This window comes from Lucilia cuprina, chromosome 3 (genome assembly GCF_022045245.1).
Source record: "Lucilia cuprina isolate Lc7/37 chromosome 3, ASM2204524v1, whole genome shotgun sequence".
Lineage (NCBI taxonomy): Eukaryota > Metazoa > Arthropoda > Insecta > Diptera > Calliphoridae > Lucilia > Lucilia cuprina.
In genome coordinates this window covers 39,004,392-39,031,742 of record NC_060951.1, presented here as the reverse complement: position 1 = coordinate 39,031,742, position 27,351 = coordinate 39,004,392, and the positions used below count along the sequence as shown (strand labels likewise).

Sequence of the window (27,351 nt, the reverse complement as noted above, 5' to 3'; positions counted from 1 at the left end):
AGTGTACGATAATGATCAAAGAACAGTTGAAGTCGTAAATTTCAGACATCCGATTCGTATTTTATTCTATACTAATTCAAGAGGAGTTTCCTAGCAGTCAGTCATGCTATGTGAACATGTCTAAAGAGATTCATAAATTAAAAAAATTCTCTCAATCGCAAATAGATAAATACGTATATTTTAGTGCTCGAAATCGTATTTACATCTATTCTTATTTAGCGTAAAAAGAAGCATCTGATCCACTATAGGAGCTACCTGAGTTAATAGATTTTGTTAGCCCTCTACGCATTTCAGCACTGTGTTGCAATTATAATCATATATCCATGACATTACCATCTGAAGCCTTAAATTTTTCTTAAGATTATACCAAATTGAAAAAAAAAGCTTTTGAGCTTCATGGTTATTAGCTCTCGATCAATTGTACAATTGATTTGTTAAAGATCAGTAATGATAACATAGTCTAAATAACTAGTGAGTCCAAAAAATATTAACAGAAGTTGAAAGTAAAATTATAAAATTAATGATCTTTATCCCAAAAGGCGGTTACGTTCAATTGTAATCCGATAAATCTTTAAAATTACTACTAATAGTAAGTAATAAGGATCTCTATCGGATCTGTTGTGCGCTGCTTAATCAATGCCTCAGTTGGGAATCGAATCCACTACATCCGGTCTACCAGACTAGAAGGCAATGTCGATCAGTAGAATGATCAGTATAGATAGATTTAAATTAAGCATTAACGAGTTTGTTAAAATAGTACAGAAAACTTTTTTAATATATAAAGTGTTACTTTACTTTTTACAGCAACGGTGTAAAATTACCAAAAAAAGAATATATTTTTTGTAAACTAATAAAATCAGACAATTGTATTTTGTCTTTTGTTAGCGCGACCACGCAAAGCATACAAGTTTTGGTTTTTAGTTTATTAAACAGGTTGATTTTATATCCTTCCTTTTTAGCTGGATTTAAAGGACCTCTACTTGAAACTTCATATTCGTTTGTTTACTGGAATGAGAAAAGACTTTTCGACACAAAAATCAAAATGAATCCACAAAATAACCAAAAAAAAATAAAACTTTTTGGGTTTTCATTTTTCAAACTAATTTATGGGTTCATAATTTTTCGGTTTTTATTTGGGTATTTTCTTGGTAACATGTTCTTTTAAAGTACTTTGTTTTTGTGAAATTAGTTAAAGGGTATGAGTATAGCATTGTATTTAAAAAAAATTTTTTGTTAACAAATATGACTTTTGCGTTTTTTTCTTTTATTATACAGACGCCTTTATGTCTTGCAGCTAAAGATTTGCTTGTATTATTGCTGTTTATAAGTATTGAGTCATTGTTTTGTGACAAATAAGTCGTTATGTAAGTTTGACATGTTGCCTCATACTATTATTATAAAAGTTTTCAATATTGCGAGGATTTCGTTGATATATTTTTTTTTGTTTATTGCAGCGTGTACAAATTTCCTTGTCAATGAGAAGATATTTTTTAAAATAAAAGAAATCTATACAAAGATTTGATATAAAGTTGTTTTATAAAAAAAAGTTTAATCAGTTGATCCACCAGTCTCCCAATTTCTTCCCGAAATAACCCACATCCAAACAAGGAAATAATTATCTAATACTATTCCTAACACTCCTATGGACTATAATATATAACTATAATCACTTTAGCAGAAAATAATTTAATTTAAATACGTCAAAACTAGTAGACCTAATTAATGAGAGAGCTATTTAAAAAAATTTCTGTTTGAGTTAACATGCGAATAAAAAGCCAGCCAAAAGCTAACTTTAAATAAATACTGATTATAGCTGCTGTTGCCGGTCCCGCCGCCAAATGGTTACGAGGGAGTGTGTTATGTCTTTGCATCATATATTATAATCTTAGTTGATGAAATTTATGCTTAATTAAAAACGACACAAAACATAAGAAAATGTGGAAAAAACGCACCAAAGAAGCGTAAACTGATAAGCTAAAACTAACTCTGCAAACAACAACTTTATGGCCAAGAATATATTCATATATGTATACCTAGTACCTACATGCCACATAGTTGTATGTTGCAGCCACAATTAATGATGGCTTTAAACGCACTCTATGATAAGTAAGTTTTAGCATTAGTTTATATGTACATGATGTTAAAATGGACAAATGGTTAGACAGTGAGATACACTTCTAGTCGTATGAAAAAAGCCTGTAAAAAGGTAACAAAGTCTTAACTAATTCAATTAAAAAATTGAGCAGAATTTTAAGTGAAAACAGAAAAAAAACAAGTTAAGAAAAATCCAAGATATGCATAAAATTGTACATGCTGCTCGTTAAAGTGAGTAATCTGACAAGAACACATGAAGCACACGCACGCATACCATTTGTCTGCCAAAAAATAAATAAAAATAAACAACAAGAAAACCAAACTTAACTTAAACTGCTAAAGAAAGGCCTGAGCGAGTGAATTTGTATAATTCCAATGAGTGCCATAAATGAATGGATCATCATGATTTTGAAAATGTGTGAATAAGTATTAGGGGAGTAGAAAGAAAGGAGAAACTTATATGTACAACATTGTGCTTAAACACTTGCGCCCACTATATTAGATATTTATTTAATTTGTGACTTTATACCCTACCTGTGGTATTATAGTTTGGTTGTGGTGTTTATGACTAGTTTAAACTTCTTCTTTTTGAATTGGAGAAAGGGTAGTTTGTATGGAGTCTAGAGTCAAATGAGGTCCGATCATTACCAAAATCCGTTGTGTCATTTTAAGTTATATAAAACTAAGTTTTGCGGATTTTTGTTTACATAAAAGAACATAGAACGTAATTACGAGCGCAAAGGCCCCATTCGGGGGGTATGGTTGTATGGGGGCTATGCGAAATAATGAACAAATTTCAACCATTTTCAAAAAGAAAACCATTTGCCAAATTTCATTACATTATCTTGAAAATTGCGACCTGTAGCGTGCACACAAGCTTTACATTGACACACAGACTTCAGACAGACGGACATAGCTAAATCGACTCAGGACATGAGCATATATCAATTCTCGGTCAATAAGAAGGTCATAAAGATGAATGCAATCCCGATTTAAATCCTTATGACTTGTTTCGTTCTGTGGTAACATTTAACATAGCTAGAAAAAGTGTTATAGACCAAGATAAGCAATAAATAATTAGTATTTCCGGAAAATTTTGTACTTGAGTTTTAAAATTGTGTAATTTTTTTATCTTCAATTGTTTCGACTAATAAACGGGTAGTCCACATACAATAGTCGTTCAAAACCTCTTTAATTTTTTTTTAATTTTTTTGTTACCTTACGTTCTTAATTTGTTTCTTGTGTCTCTTGGCCTGTTGTTGTGAATTTTTAAGGTTTTTGGAAAAGTTTTTGCACTCATTAGTCTCCCACAACGTGTATTAAGATAATCTTGTTACGTTGTTCTACACTATGTATTCCAAGTACTCGACCGCTTGCTCGCACACACACACACACACATTAATCCTACCGCACCAGCATACACACTTCAGTGGAGGTGAGTACAAGTCTAGCGCCTGTTTATTTTTGTCTAAGGTTACTCGGTTTCATCGCTAACTTGGACTAGTAGTCATTCGTTTATACAAAGTAAAGCAAAGAGCAGCAGCACCAAGTGGAAAACGTAACCAAAAGATTAATTCAACTTTTGAGGTTGTTGTTGTTGTTGTGTAAATGAATTGTTCGTTGATTTCAATTGAACGATTAGTCTTAACTTGAAAATTTACACAAAACATTTTAAAGTTAGCAGTAAAATGCGTTCTTTTGGTCATGTTTTTTTTCTTTTCATGTGCTCTTACTTCTGGCATCATCATATGAGTGGATAATATTATACGACTTGGTTGTGGTGTCTGCCGTTAATGTGGACTGGTGTGGTCCATTTTAGAAATGTTTTTAAGTAAGTAAATTAGTCTTTTTTAAGGTGTATAAAGAATTTTAATTATTTTATCATCTAAAATATTTTAGAGACTTGAGTGGTAATAATGATACTACAACGAAAATTTACCGTCAATTGTTTGGTTAAGGAATTTTAATACGAAATGTTATAATGTTAAAAATTTTATTTATATTTATGCCGCCATTTAGTTTTGTTAGAAATGTAGAGATTATAATATGGCTTCAAGTATAAAATTGAAGTAATTTGTTTAAACCCACTTCTTACTTTTAAGAAGTGATATTGAGAAAATTTATCAACCTAGGGAAATTTTGTGATATTTTATTAAACGATATTTGTTATAAAACTACTTGTCATAATATCTAAATAGGATTTTAGTTCTGTGACTTGTTTTTAAGATGATAAGGGTCGAATTATCTTATTGTGTAATTAAATCAGATCAGAACTGTTAATATAGCATCATATCTACCAAGGTAAAATAAAACTTTCATTGTATACATAATCCAATTAATATGTGTCCTTGTAGGACAAAATAATTTGCATAAATAACAACACATTATCCTTAATGTTTCAATACGGAATGAAAACCTTCACTAAAATCACTAACCACACAGACACACATACAAACATGTAAAGGAATGTGCAATATTAACCCCTTAGCGTCATACATATACAAATTATTTATAAGATATTCTTAATAAGATCATAGAAAAATCCTAGATAGAATATAATCTTTGAGTTACCTTGTTTAAGTTGAATAGAGTCATGAAGTGACCCATGAATAAGAAAAGAAACTAATCTATTAATATATTAATATCTTAAAAAGAATGATTAGATATCTAGCACACTCAATGATAAGATATAGAGAAATTGTGCTATGGCTTTTTCTATTATCTACATCCCTAAAAGGGTTTTCCCCGGGGCATGTTTCCCTGATGAAAGACCCTCATCTTAGTGTATTGGAATCCTGAGATTAATAGGTGCCGGGACATTAGTGTGGTGTTTACATTTCACTCCCTGGCTAGCCCTTGATTTGAAAAGGATTCTAACCAAAGCACCACATAAACTGGTGGGCAAGTTGTCGCAGGACTATGTCCTGGCTATTAATTGATACTCATTGAAATATAATTTTCATGATAAATTTACGTTATTGCTCCTAGATTCTAGGAGTGATACAAATTACAGACCATGACTGTGGATTAATAAAATGTTGGATTTGAGTTGATAATGCTGATAATTCTTGGTGTTTTCTAATGTTTATTTGATGGATGGATGCGGTGGCGGTAGAGATGTGATGAACTAAGTTTTGGCAAAACGTTTCGGTAAGATCGTCAAGGTGTCCTTTCCTTAATTTATCAGCGATTTTCCTTCATGGTTGAGTGTGTTGGATTTTACTCTAAAATATGAAATATGTCTTGTCAATTAAAATGTTTCGGACTACCAATAACGTCTCCTATTTACTATTACCGAATCAACAGAGCCATCTCAGTGCTGTGGTTGAGCGACATATAATTTTTTTGAATTTTCCCATGACATCCGTCCTTCTCCAACACATCTAATATTGCAAGAGATTAGATAGCTCGAATACTTGAGCAAAGTGCAAGTAAGCTGGATCTGAAGATACATAATGGGGTGGTGGTGAATCGTTACTTTTTCTTGCTCTGTGGTTGAAAAATACCACCGTTAAATAGACCGTCAAAGGTTGACGTAAAGCACTTCGCGATTCAGCGTGGTTGTAAACTGAAGGTTGTAAACTGAAGTGATGTCTTTGTATCTCGGAAGATAAGCTGCGGGTCAACAATAGCCAGAGTTTAGATAATACACGTATACTGGACCGGAAAATCCACTTCATTTCAACATTCATCCCCAAAAGGGTTAACCAAATTCTCCCCCTTAATACTAAACGAATGTTGATAAAAATGTATGAAATTTTAAAGCATTTATAACATTAAAATACAAAAATAAAAAATGTGGACCCTCAAATAGAAGATGAAATAGTCTTGTTAAATAAAGAAAGAAACGCATTACTATGCATAAAACATTAAATGGGGAAAAACGTATACAACTAGTATATAAAATACTTACACACACACTCATACATAAACATTTATACGCACACATAAGGAAAAACGAAATGAAAAATGGTAAGAAAAAGTAAAAACACCAAGTGCAGTTAAAAAGGAACCCTAGTTTACTTTAAGAAAAGTTGGGGTAAAATTCATATATAAATGTAACAAGAATAACTAAACTAAAGGAAAAATAGATTGAATGAATGAATGCATAAATGTTACCAAATGCTGTTGTATGTCTATTTGTACTCTACACTAAGCTATGGATATTATGAACCGAAATAGGTCAACTTTTAGAAGACTAGTAAGTATGGTAACTAGTGTTATGAAAAATGGTTAGATAACGATCTTAAAGAGTTTTACTTGGAAGCTTAATCATACGCCCTCTGATATAAGAATATTTAAAGGATTACGGGTTGAAGATATTATCTGAGAAATCTGAATCCTTAAAAATTCTAATAAAAGTCTAATGTAAAGGTAAAGAATCAAGTAGGGTGACTTTAGCTCTTTTTTAACTAACCAACATTAAATTTTTTAAGTTAACGACTGGGTGTTTATTTATATATGGAATGCAGTTGTTGGTTAGTACTACTCCTAACTACTGTTGTTGTTGCTATTTGTTCTACAACTGCCAGAGCGTTGTGAATTCTTATAAACATCATTCATTTTACGCCGCAGCACGGATTAAGGTTATTTCAAGGATGCATACTAAGGATCTTAAACTCTCATGCACATTCACACACACACACTTACCAAACTCACACACAAGAAAGAAAGAAGAAAACCTGCAGAAAAGGGGGGAAGAAACTAAAAGATTTTTGTTGCTTTTTTATGTGTTAAACATTTTTTTTTGATTCCCTTTATTTGGTAAGTGCAACATTATTTTTATTTTTTTTTTTTTGTTTTGAAAGAGGAGGGTTACTAAAGAAAAAGCATCAACATCGTCATCACCATCAACAAAATTCATCAATCTTTGCCAAAAACTTAAACGAAATGGAAGTGTACAAAAATATAACGAAAATACGTAAAAACAGACAGACGGACGGACAAACACATATACATATACATGTACATTTACTTATTTATCCAAAAAAAAATTTAAAATTCATGCAAAAACTATATGAAGGGGTTTTTTTTTGTATAATATTTTGGTTGTTGCCACGGTTAGAGCATCAAGTAAAATGGTTTATATTACTAAAGATGCTGCTGGCACCATCATCTTTTTTCTTCATATACAATCTAACGACAAAACAAAAAAAAGTAGGAAATGTTAAGCCTTATGAAAGGATGATTTTTGAAGAGTCAAGGCGCACTTGTAATGAGCTTTAGGAAATTTTGTAATTCCCTAACGGAAGTGTTACGATTCCGGAAAGGTTAGAAGAAAACAATCCAAATACAAAGTTATGTCTTACGGCTGTAAAGAGTTTTAGATTAACATACATTATTTACACAGATATCCTAGTCAAAATAAGAATTTAACAACACTTCTTAAGTCTCCAATAGTATAACCAATCTAATAAACTTTAGGCAGTGTACAAAACTGCAGATAAAAACTCATACTCATGCAACTATTTCCACATTCATTCCTTTCGTTTTTCGGTTACAAACATTCTATGTGTTTTTTTGCAACTTTTTTTTACAGTATATTCATTCTACATTTTCCTTTTTTTTTTCTCCCAAAATTATGGTTTCGTCTTTCATTTACTATAATGACGAAAAAGTGTCAGCTTCTTCTAGCATCCATTAATATGAAAGATTTTAATATCAATGGACGTTGTTAAATGGAATGAAGCTTAGAATGATGTCTTGTTTTTCTAGACTATAGCCACCAGTAGCAGCAGGCTAAGATGGCTATAGTTGGTATATGCAATAGCATTGTTTCTAATTTGTTCTTAATTGATGAAAGATTTTTTTTGTTTGTCAGTGTGTGCCATAGGTTTTTTTTAACTTTTATGAACATGAATCTTCATTAGATAAAACTATAATGGAAATTTGAAAGACTAAAAAAAACATCTTAGTTTTGTTGTTTTCCTTTTGAGTTGTAAGAAAGAAAATAATATTTATTAAACAGAACAACATAACCAACCAGCGGGTAGTATGAGTAATATAAAATTTACTAGTTTTTTTTTGTTAATCCTTGTTAAGTATACGTTAAAAGGTTTTTTCTTTGATTAGAACTAGAAACATTAAGAAAATGGAAATATAGTAGACAATGTTGCACTGTGGGTATAAAAGTAATGCATTTATTTTAAAAATATTTGATACTTGAAGACTTGTGGATATTGTTTTGATAAGTTAAAATTTATATTCTCGGAATAAATGGCTTCAACATCTAATTTTCTATAAACATCTTCCAGAGTATAAAACAAGCTTGCTCATTATATATCAGAAAATAGTAATTCTAATGAACTAGAGACCCGTCCCTTTTATAGTCTTGTCGTTTCCTATGCTTGGTGCAGAACCCAGTAATTTATATTGGGACAATAATAGTTGTAATGAATCTGAATCCCGTCCCTTTTATAGTCCTATTATTTCTCATGATTAGTGCAGAACCCAGTAATAAGGTTTCTCATAGGATCGATGAAACTACTCACCAGTTTTATAATTACTCTAGCCTGGTTGGACTTAGATTGTGTCGTTTCCAGGGCTTACGTCTTTTCATGTCAGTTCTGCTTTGACAATTGTCTTAAATTTAAGTTGGATATGGGGACCATATTAACATTGAATATGAATAAAGTATAAGTTATAGTTGCAAATTTAAAGAACTTCAGAATAAAGAAAAATTTTTAAACATTGAAATATTTGATTAATATAATCTGTCTGGGATTTCTAAACAAAAGATTTCAAAAAAAAAAAATAAACTTTAAAAGCTGCTACCTACAGTTCCTTCCACTCAGAAATTTAAGTATAAAACGTATCAAAAAAAAGGATAAAACCCAAAAAATATACATAAACTACACCCCATGCATCCCACTACTACTATTGTACTGATGAAAAACATTGCATTTGTCTCTTGGGCATTGGTCAAACTGAATGTATGATAATTTTACATTTTGTTTGGTTTATTTTCTTTTTTTTATCATGTCATCTCTCAAAAGGACTAGGAAAATAGCCAAACAAATTGTCGATAGTAATGCAAGGACACAACCAGAAACAAACAGCATACGAAAATACTGAAAAAAACTAAAAGCCAACAAATGCGTATGATGCAAAAACTGAAATAAAATAGAAAGAAATAGAAAAAAAACAAACATCAAACCAATTTACACTGAGAACACAAAACAAGGACATAAGCAACCCTTGTATGTGCATACAACATACATGTGTCCTTAGAAAAAAATCGGATTTATAGCAGAAAAAAATAGAATCATTTAAAACAAAAATTCCCTCTATGTATTTTTCTCCATTGGGCTTACAAAGAACCTGACGAAAACAACTAACTGGAAAAACGCATAAAAACTTTGACATGAAAAAGAAGAAAGGATGAACAAAAAAATGATTATAAATGACCAAACAAAGTAAAGGCTGGTCTCACTACTCTGCCTGAATGTGTTTAGATGATGCTAGGATTTGTTTTTTCTATTTATTTTATTTTTCTATAAAGGATTAGAAGGAGTCATATACATATGCATGCTGCATGCAGTTACTGGTTATAAATGTTATTTTGCTGAATTTTTTCCTAAACTACAAAAAAAGCCTGTCAGTTCTAAAATATTTTTCGTTTTTGCTTATCATGACAAGGCAATAAAAAAATACAACAAAAAAAGAGCAATGAAAAGATACAGGGAGGCTGTTGATTAATCGAATTAGTTTTGCTTTTCTTGCATGCTGTGTTGTTCGGTGCAACTAAAAAGCCTGCGCTTGTCCAGCGCAGCACAGCAAGAAAAAGAAAAAATACTTTGATGAAAAACAATTTAAACAACTGGAAAATTTACCAAAACAAATTTAAGGGAAGTTTTGAAATTTTTGTTTCGCCTATAAAATGGAGTTTTTTTTTCTGGAGCAGGAAGGAAACTTGAAAATCAGATTTTACGTACTTTATTTGTGTTGCGTAGTTGGATAGAAAAATTTTGGATTTATTGGACTTTTTAATAGATCATAGGGTTAGAAGTCATTTAAGTTAACTATAAGAGGATTGTTTAGAGTTTAGTGTTAAACCAAAAATATGGAGAAATGAGTAAGTCTTTCTTTCGAAGATCTATGAAATATGCTATTCAATATTTCAATTGTTAGAAATAGGGAAGCTTAAAGTTAAATGAAGTGCCACGCTGTATCCATTTTGTTTCATTATGATAACTTTTGCATCGAATACCATAAGCAAACCTTATATATAAACTATAGAAACCAACAACATTTAGTATTATCAATAAGATATTCTTTGATATTCTAAACCTGGAATATAAATATTCAATTATATCACCAAAACAAAAAGACGTGCGAAGACTATGTCGTCTTTGCAAAACAACAACTGAATTGCTGTTAGATTTAGTTGAGTTCTTTTTGATCTTCTTTGGGAAGATCAAGACATTCCCAACATCTTTGGAAGAATTTTTATAAGGTGTAGATACAAAGGAAAATTCGGATTCTCCCTCAATACCTGAGGAGTTGATAACTAAAGTTGCTAGAAGAAGACGTTGCTTTGCAATTAACGATACCGGTAATCCGACAGACAAAATTGCATTAGACCAGCATGTTGATGAGGTTAGCATCTTACCAATATGCACCCTGATGAACTAGGTGTAAAGCATCTCCCAGGGACAAACAAAGAAGACAAAAAATTATTGGAATTAAAAATGCTGATCTGACCATCGAAAAATGGGATGCCTTTTAGAGGAATAGAGAACCTATGGAAACTATGTTTGTAATAGATATCGACCATAACCCTATAACCTAGTCATGCCAAGAACAAAGGTTGGGTTAATTTTGTCTCTAAAGATAGCATTTTAAAAATGCTAAATGAAATGCAGTTACAACATCGTCTACGAAGACACTAAAACACTTAAGACTAGTGGTTAAGATCGCATTGAAAGGTTTAACCTTAACAAAGATACATTCATATGCTGCCTAAACTATTTTGCTAGTAAACAAGGAATAAATTTATAAAGAATAATTTAATGGTATGCTAATCAACAATTCATAACGTCTGTGTGGCCTGTATATGAGAATTGCAAACAAACTACGATTGTGATTGTTAAGGCAAAAAAAAAAATCGCTTGACCTTTTATACTGCTTCTTAATATACCAACGATAATCATAATTACCCAGCTGATCCGGGGACAGTCCAAAACTAGCTATTTAACCTGGCATTTAGGGAATATGGTCATTATCGTAGTTTGTCTCATTTGTGGCAGTAACCACACATTACCTCAACAAAAAAACAAGTTTACTGACGGAGCCGTAACTGTCATCCTTCAGGATGACAAGTTTCTTTGCTATTGAAGATAATGTTCGTCACTAATATATGTACATATATAAATTACGATCAAACTGGTGGTAAGACATTAGTGGAAATAACTTTCATTATCTCTTCGCCGTACTGCTGGGTAATTACCAATAGTTTAACAAATATTTCTAAATAACAAACTTTTTCTACATACTTTACTATAAAATTATAATTTTCATCTGTTATTGCAACAATAAAAAGTTCTTTGTCTGTTTAACCAACTGGTTGGTCAGTTCGTGGTATATTTTGCATACAAATATCGTGCACTACAAGATTTTTTTTGATTAATTGCTTTTCCCAAGTTTAATTGGACGAATGTAATTAAGTTGTTCATAAATTCAATAAAAATTACCATCTACTTGTATTTAGTTTTTTTTTGTTTGAAAACAAACCAGATACGAATAGAGGTAAAACTGCAAATGAAAACAAAAAAAAAAACTGCGTTGGCAGGCATGCATCATGCATATAGTTGTATGCAACAAGTTTTTTGTTAAGCTTTTGCTGTTCATTTTTAATAATTTTACATTGTTAGTGCATGATGATGACGATGCCTGCTAAATGTATACACTCTTAACCGATACTGATATAAATGTTTGAATAAGAACAACATGAAATATGAAAAATTGTTTTAAAACTCTGAGAAAAAGAAACGCAGGGGCAATTTTAACTACTGTTGTTGCTGCTTTGGCATACAGCAACACTCTTTTAATTTACTTAAACACTCTTCATTTCATAAAGAACGAAAACAAAATCACCACAAAAACAAATATTTCAGTTAAAAAGAAAAAGGGGGTCCATTTTTCTGTGTCTGTCTGTCTGTCGGTAAGTCTTCATATGGCTTGACTTCTGTCTGTCTACCAGCCTGCCTGACTTGTCTTAAGTTTGCTTCTGTTCTTCAGTAAGTTTGAGTGTTTTTCTGTTTCGGTTTCTGTGAAATCACAAATCAAACATTATTCGCACAATTTCTGTTTTCTTAGTTGCTAAATATGTATGTGTGTATGTTTGTTGTATGTACATACGTAGTAAGTGCATGAACATGAATGGAGATAGATCAGTATGGGGATCATTTCAATATTGCAAAATTGAACAAAAAAACAAACGAACAACTTTTTTTTGCATGTGCCACAGCTACCAACTTGCACATGCTTAATGTTGTTCATCATGATCTGTGAGCTGAGTGATGGTCAGAGTTTTAAAGGTGCTATACATATTATTCCTTATACGATTCCTTAGATTGTTAAGAAACTTAATGAGAAGTATCACAGTAAGTAGGCCCTAAGAACACCAACAAAGTTTCGAACATGTGATTAAGGCACATGACCTATTTTAACACCATAAAAGCTACAACTAATCACTAGAATATTTGGTCCTGCAGTTTCTAACTAGAGTTGATAAGTTAATACTCCAAATGTATTGTGATCTCTTAAGAGTCTGCTCTTTTCGGAGCCAGATCCTTTAATAGTTTAGAGGCGATAGTAGAGTATCAGTGTATGTAGATGCTAAGAAACCCAGAAAAGTTTCAAAATTGTGATTTTAGGCACTTCCACTTATCTAGCAGTAATAAATTTTCAATAAATTTTCGTCCTGAAACTTTAAACCAGAGTTGATCAGTTAATCCAATATAGTTTTTGGTTTTTTTGGTCCGATCTCTTTGCCAAAAAATAATAAATAGAATATGAATATAACTCTTCATTTCTTCGTTAAGCTATTTGTCTTGGTTTTTATATACTTAAAAATACCAGAAATTTGGAATCCACAGAGAAATCATTCCTTTAGGCTTTAATAAAGATCTTCAAAACCAAGTGTGCGTGTGTTTATGTGTAAATTTGCGCATGCCATACAATTTACTTAAACAATGTTCTCTAAAGGAAGACTGACACAAAAGCATGCACACATACACACACAAACACTTTAAAGTCCTTTAAAGCAACGGTTTTCCATATCAATTCATTCGTATTCACCTGTATGACCACCTTGTTTGCCATACAATAAACATATGAACATTATTTTGTCTGACTGTCGGTCTGTCTACTCATCAGTCCTTCCGCATGTCTGTCTGTATTTTTGTAAATTTTAAAGACAGTTTTGCTAGATTGGTTCCTCCATTTAATATTCGTTCAATATTGTTGTTTTTTTTTTTTAGTTTTTGCCAGTAAGTGTCTGTCGTGTTCATTAACGCTTTTTATATTGAACGCGTGTTGTTATTTTAGTCTCGATATTGTTTGTTGTTAGTTGGTTTTTATGTTATTTTTTTTTTTGGCAACAGTTGCTGCTTGATTTCATTTCTTGTTTGCACGTTTTTCTGCGTTAAATTGTGAATTCGTTTACGATTAATCGTTAAAAATTTTAGATTACGCAGAATTTTTAACGTGTAAAATAATGTCACACATTTAACAATTAATGTCATGGTTGTGCTCATACTTCTGCTGCTGTTGTTGATACATATAATACTTTATGCTGTTAGCTGACTGACTCTGTTGGCTAACGACTGACTGACTGTGTACCAAAATGCAGATGTTGTTTTTCCAAGTTTTAAAAGTGAACGAAACAAAAATCATTCGTTTTTATGATTATAGTCTCTTACAAGGTGACAACAGTTTTTGTTTTAAATAAAATTCATTGAGCATATGTATATTTTTATAATGCAAATAGTTTGATATGAACGATTATTATACATATTTAATTTCATTATATTCTTTTCTATTTGATGGGTCATAAAAATGATTGAATTCCTTATTTAATTAACTTCTTATACAAGATGCAACCTTACTTTTCCATAACATATATACATATGTTCTTTATTTTGTGTATGTGTTGGCGTAGACGGATGTAACTTCCAGATAATTAGAAATCCAGTCAGAATCTTGATTTCCCTGAGGAATATAAACATCCTATAGCATTCTAGAGTGAAGACTTTTTTACAAAATGTGTATATTTTTGGGACTAGCAGTCATTAAATCGGGTGAGCTATTGTCATAGTCAGTTTAATCATATTCCAGTCTTGTCACAGTTCAGTATTGTCACAGTGTCATAGTCTAGTCTTGTCATGGTCAAATCATGATCCCTAATAATACAACATTAAGGTACCGTTGTTCTATATGACCTGTAGTCTTAAATGTATGTGTTAACGGTTTGCAATACCTTCCTTAATGTCTATTGATTTCAAACTACTTACCACTGCAATTATTTTAAAAATTATATAGAATTTTTTACAGAAAATAAATCTTCATTGATTTTCCATTTAGATAATGCATAACAATTTTGCCATCAGAAACCTTTCTCTTTGATATTGTTCAAAACACGCGCGCGCACTTTTCAAACATTGTTCTCATTCTTCTAACTACCATCGATCTTTCAAAGAATAGAACACTAACAAACAAGTGGCATTTCGCGGCCAACAGTTAATCTACTTAAGTATATGATGGGTCTTGTATTTCCGCTTGGATTGAGTTATTAATTATTACACACACAACGAGACACCATAAACATATATACACACTACATATGGTATTACGTGTGAGTAAAACTATTAAAATGTAAAGAAAACAAAGAACATACAAGAAGAAGAATAAAACTAAAACATTCTAGTTGCTTGTAGACTGTCAGTTTTGTTGGAAATTCAAATAGTTTTGCTAACACTGAATACGCTTATATTTTATACATGAAAGATGTGTGTTAAAGAAAGTGTACGCGCTTATGCGCAGTGTTCATAGAATACAATTTAGTGCAGACTCATCAAAAATAGAATAAGATGTTAGTTACTAATTCTTACTTATTGTACGTGGTATGTTTGAAGTATTTGCAAAAACAATATTTTTATACAGAAAACACATCACAACTTAAGATATACGAGGGTTATATTAAGTAAAAATTAATGGTAATATTTCAGTAACAGCGAAGTTTTCCTCGCATGCCTCGTATTCTTCAATTTCTTTAGCTGTCTTAATATATATAAACTTTAACTTTTTTAACTTCCTTGTTTGATGTTGGTTATTAAATGTTTTCTTAGTTTTTTTTTCTGTTGTCTATACAGTCCAGCTACACTCTCTCGTCCATCATATTCAAACATTAAATAGATTTTCATACCATTCACTCATTCATGCAATTCTATGCTGTTTGTTCTGTCCCCCTCCTCTTTTCCACTTGCATTCTTTTTGTCTTGCCTAACAATGCACATGCAACAGAACTAGTGTTGTAATGAATAGAAAAAAAATCAGAGTGTTTGTTATTTAAACAATTTGAAAATTGTGAAAAATTGCAATTTAATGATGATATGTGGAAAAATTGTTGCTGTCCAAGCATTTCAAATTTAAAGACTAATTATTATCTTTTTTTTGTAATGTGTGTATTCGCCATAGTTCAGATGGTCTCGTACAATCGTACGTTTTTACAAATGTATGAATGCGATATGACAGTTGGGTACAAATAATCAGAAACTATGCTGAAGATGTAGTGATATTGTAATATAGTCATAGTCTTGTCATAGTCTAGTCTTAGGCTAGTCTTAGTCTAGTCTTAGTCTAGTCTTAGTCTAGTCTTAGGCTAGTCTTAGTCTAGTCTTAGTCTAGTCTTAGTCTAGTCTTAGTCTAGTCTTAGTCTAGTCTTAGTCTAGTCTTAGTCTAGTCTTAGTCTAGTCTTAGTCTAGTCTTAAGTCTAGTCTTAGTCTAGTCTTAGTCTAGTCTTAGTCTAGTCTTAGTCTAGTCTTAGTCTAGTCTTAGTCTAGTCTTAGTCTAGTCTTAGTCTAGTCTTAGTCTAGTCTTAGTCTAGTCTTAGTCTAGTCTTAGTCTAGTCTTAGTCTAGTCTTAGTCTAGTCTTAGTCTAGTCTTAGTCTAGTCTTAGTCTAGTCTTAGTCTAGTCTTAGTCTAGTCTTAGTCTAGTCTTAGTCTAGTCTTAGTCTAGTCTTAGTCTAGTCTTAGTCTAGTCTTAGTCTAGTCTTAGTCTAGTCTTAGTCTAGTCTTAGTCTAGTCTTAGTCTAGTCTTAGTCTAGTCTTAGTCTAGTCTTAGTCTAGTCTTAGTCTAGTCTTAGTCTAGTCTTAGTCTAGTCTTAGTCTAGTCTTAGTCTAGTCTTAGTCTAGTCTTAGTCTAGTCTTAGTCTAGTCTTAGTCTAGTCTTAGTCTAGTCTTAGTCTAGTCTTAGTCTAGTCTTAGTCTAGTCTTAGTCTAGTCTTAGTCTAGTCTTAGTCTAGTCTTAGTCTAGTCTTAGTCTAGTCTTAGTCTAGTCTTAGTCTAGTCTTAGTCTAGTCTTAGTCTAGTCTTAGTCTAGTCTTAGTCTAGTCTTAGTCTAGTCTTAGTCTAGTCTTAGTCTAGTCTTAGTCTAGTCTTAGTCTAGTCTTAGTCTAGTCTTAGTCTAGTCTTAGTCTAGTCTTAGTCTAGTCTTAGTCTAGTCTTAGTCTAGTCTTAGTCTAGTCTTAGTCTAGTCTTAGTCTAGTCTTAGTCTAGTCTTAGTCTAGTCTTAGTCTAGTCTTAGTCTAGTCTTAGTCTAGTCTTAGTCTAGTCTTAGTCTAGTCTTAGTCTAGTCTTAGTCTAGTCTTAGTCTAGTCTTAGTCTAGTCTTAGTCTAGTCTTAGTCTAGTCTTAGTCTAGTCTTAGTCTAGTCTTAGTCTAGTCTTAGTCTAGTCTTAGTCTAGTCTTAGTCTAGTCTTAGTCTAGTCTTAGTCTAGTCTTAGTCTAGTCTTAGTCTAGTCTTAGTCTAGTCTTAGTCTAGTCTTAGTCTAGTCTTAGTCTAGTCTTAGTCTAGTCTTAGTCTAGTCTTAGTCTAGTCTTAGTCTAGTCTTAGTCTAGTCTTAGTCTAGTCTTAGTCTAGTCTTAGTCTAGTCTTAGTCTAGTCTTAGTCTAGTCTTAGTCTAGTCTTAGTCTAGTCTTAGTCTAGTCTTAGTCTAGTCTTAGTCTAGTCTTAGTCTAGTCTTAGTCTAGTCTTAGTCTAGTCTTAGTCTAGTCTTAGTCTAGTCTTAGTCTAGTCTTAGCCTAGTCTTAGTCTAGTCTTAGCCTAGTCTTAGTCTAGTCTTAGTCTAGTCTTAGTCTAGTCTTAGTCTAGTCTTAGTCTAGTCTTAGTCTAGTCTTAGTCTAGTCTTAGTCTAGTCTTAGTCTAGTCTTAGTATAGTCTTAGTCTAGTCTTAGTATAGTCTTAGTCTAGTCTTAGTCTAGTCTTAGTCTAGTCTTAGTCTAGTCTTAGTCTAGTCTTAGTCTAGTCTTAGTCTAGTCTTAGTCTAGTCTTAGTCTAGTCTTAGTCTAGTCTTAGTCTAGTCTTAGTCTAGTCTTAGTCTAGTCTTAGTCTAGTCTTAGTCTAGTCTTAGTCTAGTCTTAGTCTAGTCTTAGTCTAGTCTTAGTCTAGTCTTAGTCTAGTCTTAGTCTAGTCTTAGTCTAGTCTTAGTCTAGTCTTAGTCTAGTCTTAGTCTAGTCTTAGTCTAGTCTTAGTCTAGTCTTAGTCTAGTCTTAGTCTAGTCTTAGTCTAGTCTTAGTCTAGTCTTAGTCTAGTCTTAGTCTAGTCTTAGTCTAGTCTTAGTCTAGTCTTAGTCTAGTCTTAGTCTAGTCTTAGTCTAGTCTTAGTCTAGTCTTAGTCAAGTCTTAGTCTAGTCTTAGTCTAGTCTTAGTCTAGTCTTAGTCTAGTCTTAGTCTAGTCTTAGTCTAGTCTTAGTCTAGTCTTAGTCTTAGTCTAGTCTTAGTCTAGTCTTAGTCTAGTCATAGTCTAATCATAGTCTAGTTATAGTCTAATCATAATCTATTCATAACCTTGTCATAATCTAAGTATAGTTCTAAAACTCTTAAAATGGAAATCGCTGCTCAATTTGTGCACTTTTCTGTGTGCGCACACGGTGTTTTTTACATCTTTATAACCGTCAGATTTCTTTGCATTTAAAACAATTATAAATGCATTTTGAATCGTATAAACTCTGCTGCGGTCGTATATTTTATACTTAGATTTTTAATTTAAATTACAATTACATATCTCGAAAACGTTTGAAGTTTTCGTTTTTTTAGAGTTTATAATAATTTTCAAACAACTTATTTTAGGGAGGATTCTTAATGGCAAAATGAAATGTTTATAATTATTTTTGATTTAAAATCAAGGAGGTTTTAGTTTTAATGTCTTTTTAAATGAAGCAACTGTAGGGGAGGAGGCATATTATATATAAAAATGTAATGAAAGCATGGCCAACAACTAACAATTATGATTGATTAATTTTTAGTGATGTAATGCGTGCATAAATGTATGGCATGTTTCCATTTTTTATGGGGAACTAGTTCACAACACAATGTAATATGTTTGATGGAAACTTTATTTGTTAAAAATATCATTAAAAACATTTATAATTATCTAAATATTTATAAATGTAATCCCTAATTGAAATTTCGTTTTCTTAAATCCGGTTTTAACAGAAATAGTAAAACCTCTTTTTAATAGAATCGAAAATAATTCTATTTTGTCAAAAACATTGATATTTAAAGTTAGCTTTTGGCAACTGTCTAAGACAGAGGCGTCGGTGGTGTAATGGTCAGCATAGTTGCCTTCCAAGCAGTTGATCCGGGTTCGATTCCCGGCCGACGCACACTTTTTATAAACTATTTTATTTAAATCCTTTAAATCTAGAAATCTTTCAAGAATTCCTCGAAATATGCCACTATTTTCCACTAGTAATCTACCTGTGGACAACACAGTTACTTATTAACAATTGATTATTTATTGAGAATTTTAAAATAAGTTTTATATATTTTCTAATCCACGATTGCTTAAACAATTGGTTCTGGGGATTTCTTTGGCCCCAAAGTTATGTTGAGTAGGGGCAAACATAAAAATATATATGATTTTAGAGAAAAGCTAACACTGTATGTACTTTACGACCCCAGACAGAACAGAGGCGTCGGTGGTGTAATGGTCAGCATAGTTGCCTTCCAAGCAGTTGATCCGGGTTCGATTCCCGGCCGACGCACACTATTTTTTCATAACGTCTTTAAGGGTAATTAATAAACTTGTTTACCAAAAAAATCTTTCAGATTTTTAATCTCTTAAAAAAAGTTGTACCAAAAAATAATGTGCGTCGGCCGGGAATCGAACCCGGATCAACTGCTTGGAAGGCAACTATGCTGACCATTACACCACCGACGCATCTGGTTAGAAAGTATTCTAGAAGTGATTCGATCAGTGCTCCTAAGAACGCCTTGAAAATATCCTTAATGAGTAAGGATTGAAATCTATACACGTGCGTATTTATGCATTCTTTACAAGAGTATTACTCTGTTATTCTACAATTAATAGATTACTTAAACTATGTATACACATACATACATACATAAATATATTTTTTTAAATCGCAATCCTTATAGAATCCTGAAGGACTTTTAAAACCGAAGTTTTATTAGACTTTCTTAATGCTTTTTTCTGAATCATGTTTATAAACAAACACGAGCCAGGGGCGTCGGTGGTGTAATGGTCAGCATAGTTGCCTTCCAAGCAGTTGATCCGGGTTCGATTCCCGGCCGACGCACAACACTTTTTATGTTTTGTTGAGTTTGTGAATATGTATAAGATTTAAATTTACGAAAAATATGTACATAAATTTAAATCTTAAGCCTTCAGCATAATAATCATCTTAATAGAAGTTTACTAATGTTTAGAAACAGAAGTGATTATTTCTGTTTGTTCATTGAGTTTCAATCTGAATATTTGCATTTTATACTACATATTTTAGATTTGCATAATTATAGCAGAAAAAACAATTTATAAATTTTTAACTTGAAAAGAAGTTTTCTATATCATTAAATATATATTTTTATTTCCAAGTTAAAACCAGTAAGTTGCTAACAGAGATGGTTAATTAATAATTTTTTGAAGAATATTTTCGATATAGGGACTAGCGTTTAAAAAGTTTGTGGAGGAATGTTGTATTCTGTTGATATCTGAACTGACGCTGATATTTTTTGCAATTTTAGAAAGTTGTAAACATTTAAGTAATTTGATTTTTGGAAATCGAAACGCTACTTTGATGGCGATAGTGCTTGCTGAAGTTATCTCAATTGAACTACAAAATAAATTTTATTAACTTATTCAGCGAACTGTGTGCATTTCGTTAAAAGTCGACTTTTTGCATTTTATGAAAAGACGATTTTTTAACTTTTTTTCATTTAATTAAATTTCTATTTTTAGACTTTTAGTATTTTATAAATAATTGACTTTTCAATTTTTTTGTCGAATTTTTCCGACGTTTTTTGAGTTTTCGACTTTTTTTGAATTTCCTACTTTTTTTGACCTTTTCTGACTTTTCGAGTTTTTTGACTTTTCGATCTTTTTTCGACTTATCGAATATTTTTTTTACTTTTTCGACTATTTTTTCCGACTATTTTAAAGTTTTTGACTTTTTTTTCTTAAAATTTTTGTCCTGGGGTCAATATTAAGCGAGCTGGATCAAAAGATAAAAATACCTTTTTTTGAGGTTTTTATGATTTTTATCATATTTCTTGCAAAGGAAAGACATTTTGGGCAGACTTTTTTATATTTTGACTTTTTCCGACTTTTCGACTATTTTTGACTTTTTCCGATTTTTTTTTTTTGACTTTTTGCGACTTCGTCTTCTTTCAACTTCGTCCGAGCTTTTTCCGACTTTTTGACATTTCAACTCTTTCCGACTTTACGACTTTTTTTGACTTTCCGACTTTTATTAACAAAGTCGACTTTTCGACCTTTTTCATAGACGAAAGTCGTTTTTTTCACAAAAAGTCTATTATTCGATTATTCGAAAGTCGATTTATAGAACCCTATATCACAGCACATAATAGTCTATCAGCCATATTCATTTCAGTATAATCCAGATTATTTTGATAATATTTTATATAATTTACTAGCTTAAGAACAACATAATAACGAAAACTAATAATTCGACAATTTCAATGGACTTCAAACCAAATTTTATTTATTTAAATTAAATTTCAAAAGTATTCTTCGTCGTCTTCAATTTACATTATCTTGATTCAACAAAGAATTCTCCAGCTTGAATTGGTCTAGAAGCAAGGGTTCTTATTATATCTGAGCATCGGGTGTCGTGTAATATTTTTCAAGAAAGATAAAGAATCTTATACACAGATCGCTCATTTTTTGACCAATATTATATAACAATTTCTAATTTTTATAGCATATGTACACCACTTTAGTGGGTTATATTGGGTTTATGCTAATGTTTTTAACACACAATAATATTGATCCTATACCCACCTTAAAGTATACTAATCGGCTTAGAATATTTTCTGACTCGTTTTAGCTATATCCGTCCGACCGCGTAAACCTTATAATCAAACTACATGTCGCATTTTTAAAGATATGTAATTCAATGAAATTTGTTACATGATCTTCTATTGTCTCAGTTATGAAGCCTAATGATAATTATTTCACCTAGCACCTATACAACTGAAGTTCATTATTATATTTAATACACTCGGTGTAAAGCCAAGTTCTATACGAACCCTTATGACTGATGAATTTTTTGATGATAGACCCTCATGAATTTTTTTGATGATTGGGCCTTATTTAACCCTAGCCGCTATACAAAGCTCACCATTCGAAAAATAACTTAAATGTACACATTTTTTAACAAAAACTGACTGAAGTAGATCTGAAACAAATCACATTTTATTTTCATAACTGGTGTAGGGTATTTTTTGTCAGCCTCGTTTTTACTATTTAAATTATTGAAGTTGATATGTATATATTTAAAATAGAAATAAAATAATAATATATACATTCCCGTATCTGGTTTTGTGAATGGTGCACAGCAGAAATGTTTGATGAATCATCACAAAAATTTTTATATACGCTCTGGAGCTTTAAACATTTGCAATTTGTTTGAATCTTTCAAAAGTTGTGTGCAAAAATTGAGAGTAGCTCTCTCTCTCTTTTTCTTAGTGTGTTCTTTTACTCTCTAGAGATAAAACTTTAATTAAGCAAATAGTTTGCAACAGCTGCGGTGTCCGAGTGGTTAAGGAGATGGACTTGAAATCCATTGGGTTCTACCCGCACAGGTTCGAATCCTGTCCGCAGCGATTAAATATTTTTTTATTATTATTTATTTCAACAAAAAGGGAATTTTCCGAAATTTATAGAAAGTTTAATAAAAAAGCTTGTTTATTGGACATTTTTATATATTATCTGTATTAGTTTGTTTTGTTCTTTTGTTACAAATGAAAGTGTTTGTATGAAATATTTTTTTTTGTACAAAATAATAATTTTTGTGAAAAATAATAGAAAATTTTATGAATTAGAAATTTTCATACATAATTCCATATACAAGATGAAATAGATTTTTGTTTGCTTTTTCAGCTTTTTAATTAGCTGGTAATTTAGTAACTTCCAAAGAAGATAAAATGTATTTTGGAACCGTATAATAGTATCGTATGTATTTAAGCAAAATTAGTAGTTATAGTAATTAATTTTGTTTTTGTTTCTTTTCCAGCTCAACAGCAATGGGCCTTCAAGGTATGTTACTATATTGTAATTATTTATTTGATATATTTTAGTAAAATTCAAGGTTTTTATACATAACTCCTCTATAGTGGGTGCCTATTAAAAATGATTAATGTTATTCTATTATTTTATCTACAACATACAACAGAATCCTTAAAAAGAGTCCTAATATTTTTTCAATTATATTTTTATCTCGATAAAAAGAGGTACTTCTATATAGTTATACTCTACACCACTATAGTGAGTGTATTATGCGTTTGTGCTGATGTTTGTAACACCCAAAAATATTAGCTCTAGACCCACCTTAAAGTATACCAATCGCCTCAAAATCTGAGTCGATTTAGCTACTCTTTTCTTGGTTCAAGGACGAACGGTATTGAAAATGGTTGAAATCGGTCCATTATTTCGCCTAGCGCCCATACAACTGTACCCCCGAATCGGGCCTTTAGGTTCATACTTACGTTAAATGTTCTATTATGTCAACAAAAATCTGCAAAACTTAGTTTTATAGAATGATAAATGACACTACTAATTTTTATAGTTATCGGGCCTCATTTGACCTTAGCTCCCATACAAACTCCCCTTCAGAAAATGTCTTGAAGGTCAAAATTCACTTATAATTTCTAATAAAAGGATTAAAATCTACATAAATAACTTTGAGGTAGACGTAAATTCTTCTACCAAAATTTACAAGGATAGGCTTTTATATACCCTTACTCCCTGTGAGCCCTCTTGTACAAATAATTGCGACCTGAAGTTTGATTACAAGCCCTATTCAGGGGTTCAGTTGTATGGAGACTAGGTGAAATAATGGACCGATCTTAACCATTTTCGATAGGCTTCGTCTACGGTACCATAAAGTTCATGTTAAAAATTTCATTGAACTATTTCCATAATTGCGACCTGAAGTTTGATTACAAGCCCTACTCGGGGGTTCAGTTGTATGGGGGCTAGGTGAAATAATGAACCAATCTTAACCATTTTCAATAGGCTTCGTCCCTGGGTCAATAGAAGATCATGTACCAAATTTCATTGAATTATCTTCAAAATTTCGACCTGTAGTTTTATTACGACGTTTACATGGGCGACGGACGGACAGACAGACAGACGTACGAACATTGCTAAATCGACTTAAATGATCCTGAAACGTTTGGTATACTTAAAGCTGGGTATAGGACCAATATTATTGTGAGTTACAAACATCAGCACAAACACAGTATACCCTCCGCACTAAAGTGGTGTAGGGTATAATGAATATAGGACCCAAAAGCGTGTATTGAAAGACAGAAATTTGAAATACTTTATGGAAAATATTGCTTCAAACATACTCTTATATATTTATACTTTAAACAAATTAAATTTAAATTTTAAATAGAAAATTGCCAAACGTATTTCATAGATGGCTTAATGGTAATGACATTTGAAATCCTTTTTTAATGGTCCTACCATTCATTCAATTGGTATTAAGTTTTCATCAATTTTACACAATTCCATTAAAAAAAGAAACAAAAACTCTAGTTTTCTAAGGACCTATAATTCATTGACTACACCCAAAATTTAATACTACCATGGATACGCAATTGGAAACTCATGGCAGTAACTCTTACCACAGTGAACTTTTTGGTAGTTTCCAATATATATAATTTTTCTAAATCTCTTCTTTAAAAGAGGTAGAGATGGCAATATTTTCCTCTTTTCATTTCTCTAGCTTTTTTTATTAATTAACACATACACCAAGTGTGTTCTGCAAAATATCTCTATAGGATGCTATGATCTACATATGTATATGGGGTCGTCTAAAACTGACCACTGGCCAGTATTACTATCTCTTTCATGTATTGGCTACAAAAACAAAGAATGAAATAATAAAAGGACTATAGTCCTTGTTTCAATACAATTTTATTTTGTATTTTTTTTTCGAAATTATTTTTTTCTGCTGTCGAATTCATTTTGAACTTTGCTGCCTTTAGATACTAGAACTCACATAGAAATGTAGAAAATATAGCAAAAAAACAACATGAATATATATTGTGCACATGCATCCTGATGTTTTTTTGGTGGGAGTTGAAATAGTACGTATGAAGAAGGGTCAGTTTAAAAACTCACACACTCAGGCTGGCGTACTCACACATTATACGTATAGTTTACATGCTTCACTGGCCATTACGTGTATTCTGTGTATGTGTGCATGTGTGCAATAAAAAGCCTACAAAACTCAAGGATCTTTCCTTTCTGTTTCCTGGCTTTGTGTTTATGTGTGTGAAAATATTTTTCATATTTCTCTCTCTTTCTAGTGTCAATATCTGCATATTGGTTTGTTTGTTTTCATTTGTTTTTCTGATGAGTTTTACCTTTACTACTGCTTCACAATGTACTCTTAGGTGCTGTTGGATTTTAGTGCGTCCAGTACTTTATGCAAAAAAAAAGCGCTCCAATCATACACACACTCCCATGAATTGCAGAAACAAAAAATATGTTGTTGTGCGCACTAACAACCTTTTTGCATGTGTGTTTGTTTTTGTTATTGGATGATTGGTTTTCCTTCTTGTCTCTAGTTTGGAGTTATAGGAAGTTATTGATTATATATTTTCATTTCTATTAGAATTTTACCATGTTTTAGTTTGGTATTAGTTCTAGTAGGCTGCTTGGTTTCTGGAAAGAGTTACAACTATTTTTTTCACATTACCTTTTAGGATTATTAGATTTGTTTGGTTAAAGGTATGCTGTTATTGTTTTAGTATATGCAACATATTTTTTTACAATTACTCATTTATACAACATAACTGTACTTAATAGGATTTTATGATAAATATGAAAATCTTAAAGAGCTTAGAAAACTTTTTAAAACTTTATTAAATTAAAGAAGGTAAAGAGCATTTATAAATACAATGGAACATATTATATGAGTTATTAAAAAAATATGCTCTTAACAAGGCTTATCGTTAAAGCACTAGATTAGTCTTCAAATATGTAATTTCAAGAAATCATCGCATTGTTGATCAAAGAAAATTACGAAAAGAAACTAGTCTTTTCAAATATTATTTACATAACTTACATAAATAGGTTAGATAACCCAGACCGTTAACTGCTGGACCCATTACCTTATCAATTAAGAATGCTTAAATAACAAATATCTTCCCGTTTCTTATTAGATATGTTATGCCATATGTCGCATAAACGACATCGATATAGATTGGAATCTCGATTGTTATTTCGACGAAGATCAGTGCCTCAGTTTGCCATAAGCTTCAGGTCTTCTCAGAGGAAATTTACTTTTTAGAAGATTTGCTTATGATAAGATATATGTGTATATATGTATATGTAATCGGGACATCGTTTTAATGCTGAGATTATCTTTATTTTTATTTTGAGAAAGAGTTAAAAAATACGCCTTTACCTCCGACAAAACCCTATCGATTATATTCCATCTTGTCAGGTCCTTCCTAAAAATCAAATTTCAAAAGACCATATAATTTTACAGATACTTCGTTTAGTCAAGCTTTACGTTAGAATGTTAAGAAACAAATGTCATTAACAGATCACTACAAATATCGTAAAAACTCTTAAAGAAGAAGAATAATAATTCGGTGTTGTCTGTAACAAACCGTTTGCTAAATCTTTTTAAGATCCATAATTACAAAAGTCGCAAGGACATGACAACTACATGCCACCTAGGCCCATAAAGATATTCCCTTAAGTAATTTCAACTAACAGCCAGAAAATTGTATCGTATTTGGTTAAAATATTATTATAGCAGTTTAGAGGTCATGACAGCAGGGAGGAAGATGAAACACTTAAGCAGTTTCTCTATCTCTTTTATGCTTTTGCGAATCTTAAAAGATCTTGCGAGAATTAACTGTTTCATAGGAAAGATCGAAAACAAATTCATTTGTGATATTTGTATGAATAGGGCATTGGAATTTAATTAGGACATATTTTAAAAATTATTCTATGACATTAAATATCGTTATTGATGAATGACTGTCGAGAGTTTTAACGTGAGCATCTGCCTTGACGGCCTTATCGCACGGTGGTCTTTTTCATCCACTGGGTAGACTTGAGAACGGTGTACCATCGGCCCTTTGCTCTTCAATGAAGAACTCAGGTGGCAATTTTTGTACATTGGCTATGACCGGCCCATGCACAAGTACTTTGCTGGAGTACTCGAGCTATCTAATCTCTGACAATTGGGTTAGCCTCTGTAGATTCGACAACAGCACCTAAAGACGTAACTGGTGGACCGAAGTACGATCCATCAATAAGACGTAGACATTGTTCTTACTCACTGGGACACACTGTGGTAATTCTGATTTGAACAGAGTATACTCTGAACATATCTGGACAAGGAAGAAAAATTAAATGGTATCATATGTATATGATACCTTTCATCCATCATCATTCAACCCAGCACACATCTCATTCATACGACACATTCCTAAGAGAAAAACGTACGACACATTCATTAGGTAG

The 27,351-nt window shown here is 31.7% G+C and overlaps 1 protein-coding gene and 5 non-coding genes across 7 annotated transcripts in view; 5 read left to right on the top strand and 1 right to left on the bottom strand.

The window, feature by feature from the left end:
- Positions 1-27,351, top strand: part of LOC124419097 — a 361,713-nt gene that overhangs the window by 229,296 nt on the left and 105,066 nt on the right. The window contains exons 1-2 of one of the 2 annotated variants that reach the window (XM_046947432.1): positions 22,671-22,809; positions 22,871-22,893. In XM_046947432.1, the coding sequence (XP_046803388.1) occupies positions 22,881-22,893 (13 nt within the window). In that variant the 5' untranslated portion in view covers positions 22,671-22,809; positions 22,871-22,880. Of the gene's footprint in view, positions 1-22,670; positions 22,810-22,870; positions 22,894-27,351 lie in introns of those variants that run through there. The other variant, XM_046947430.1, reaches the window with a different exon arrangement.
- Positions 18,908-18,979, top strand: Trnag-ucc. Its single transcript has one exon. It is a non-coding gene; the product is annotated as a tRNA-Gly (tRNA).
- Positions 19,289-19,360, top strand: Trnag-ucc. The gene has a single exon. It is a non-coding gene; the product is annotated as a tRNA-Gly (tRNA).
- Positions 19,465-19,536, bottom strand: Trnag-ucc. Its single transcript has one exon. It is a non-coding gene; the product is annotated as a tRNA-Gly (tRNA).
- Trnag-ucc lies at positions 19,844-19,915 on the top strand. The gene has a single exon. It is a non-coding gene; the product is annotated as a tRNA-Gly (tRNA).
- On the top strand, positions 22,379-22,460 carry Trnas-uga. Its single transcript has one exon. It is a non-coding gene; the product is annotated as a tRNA-Ser (tRNA).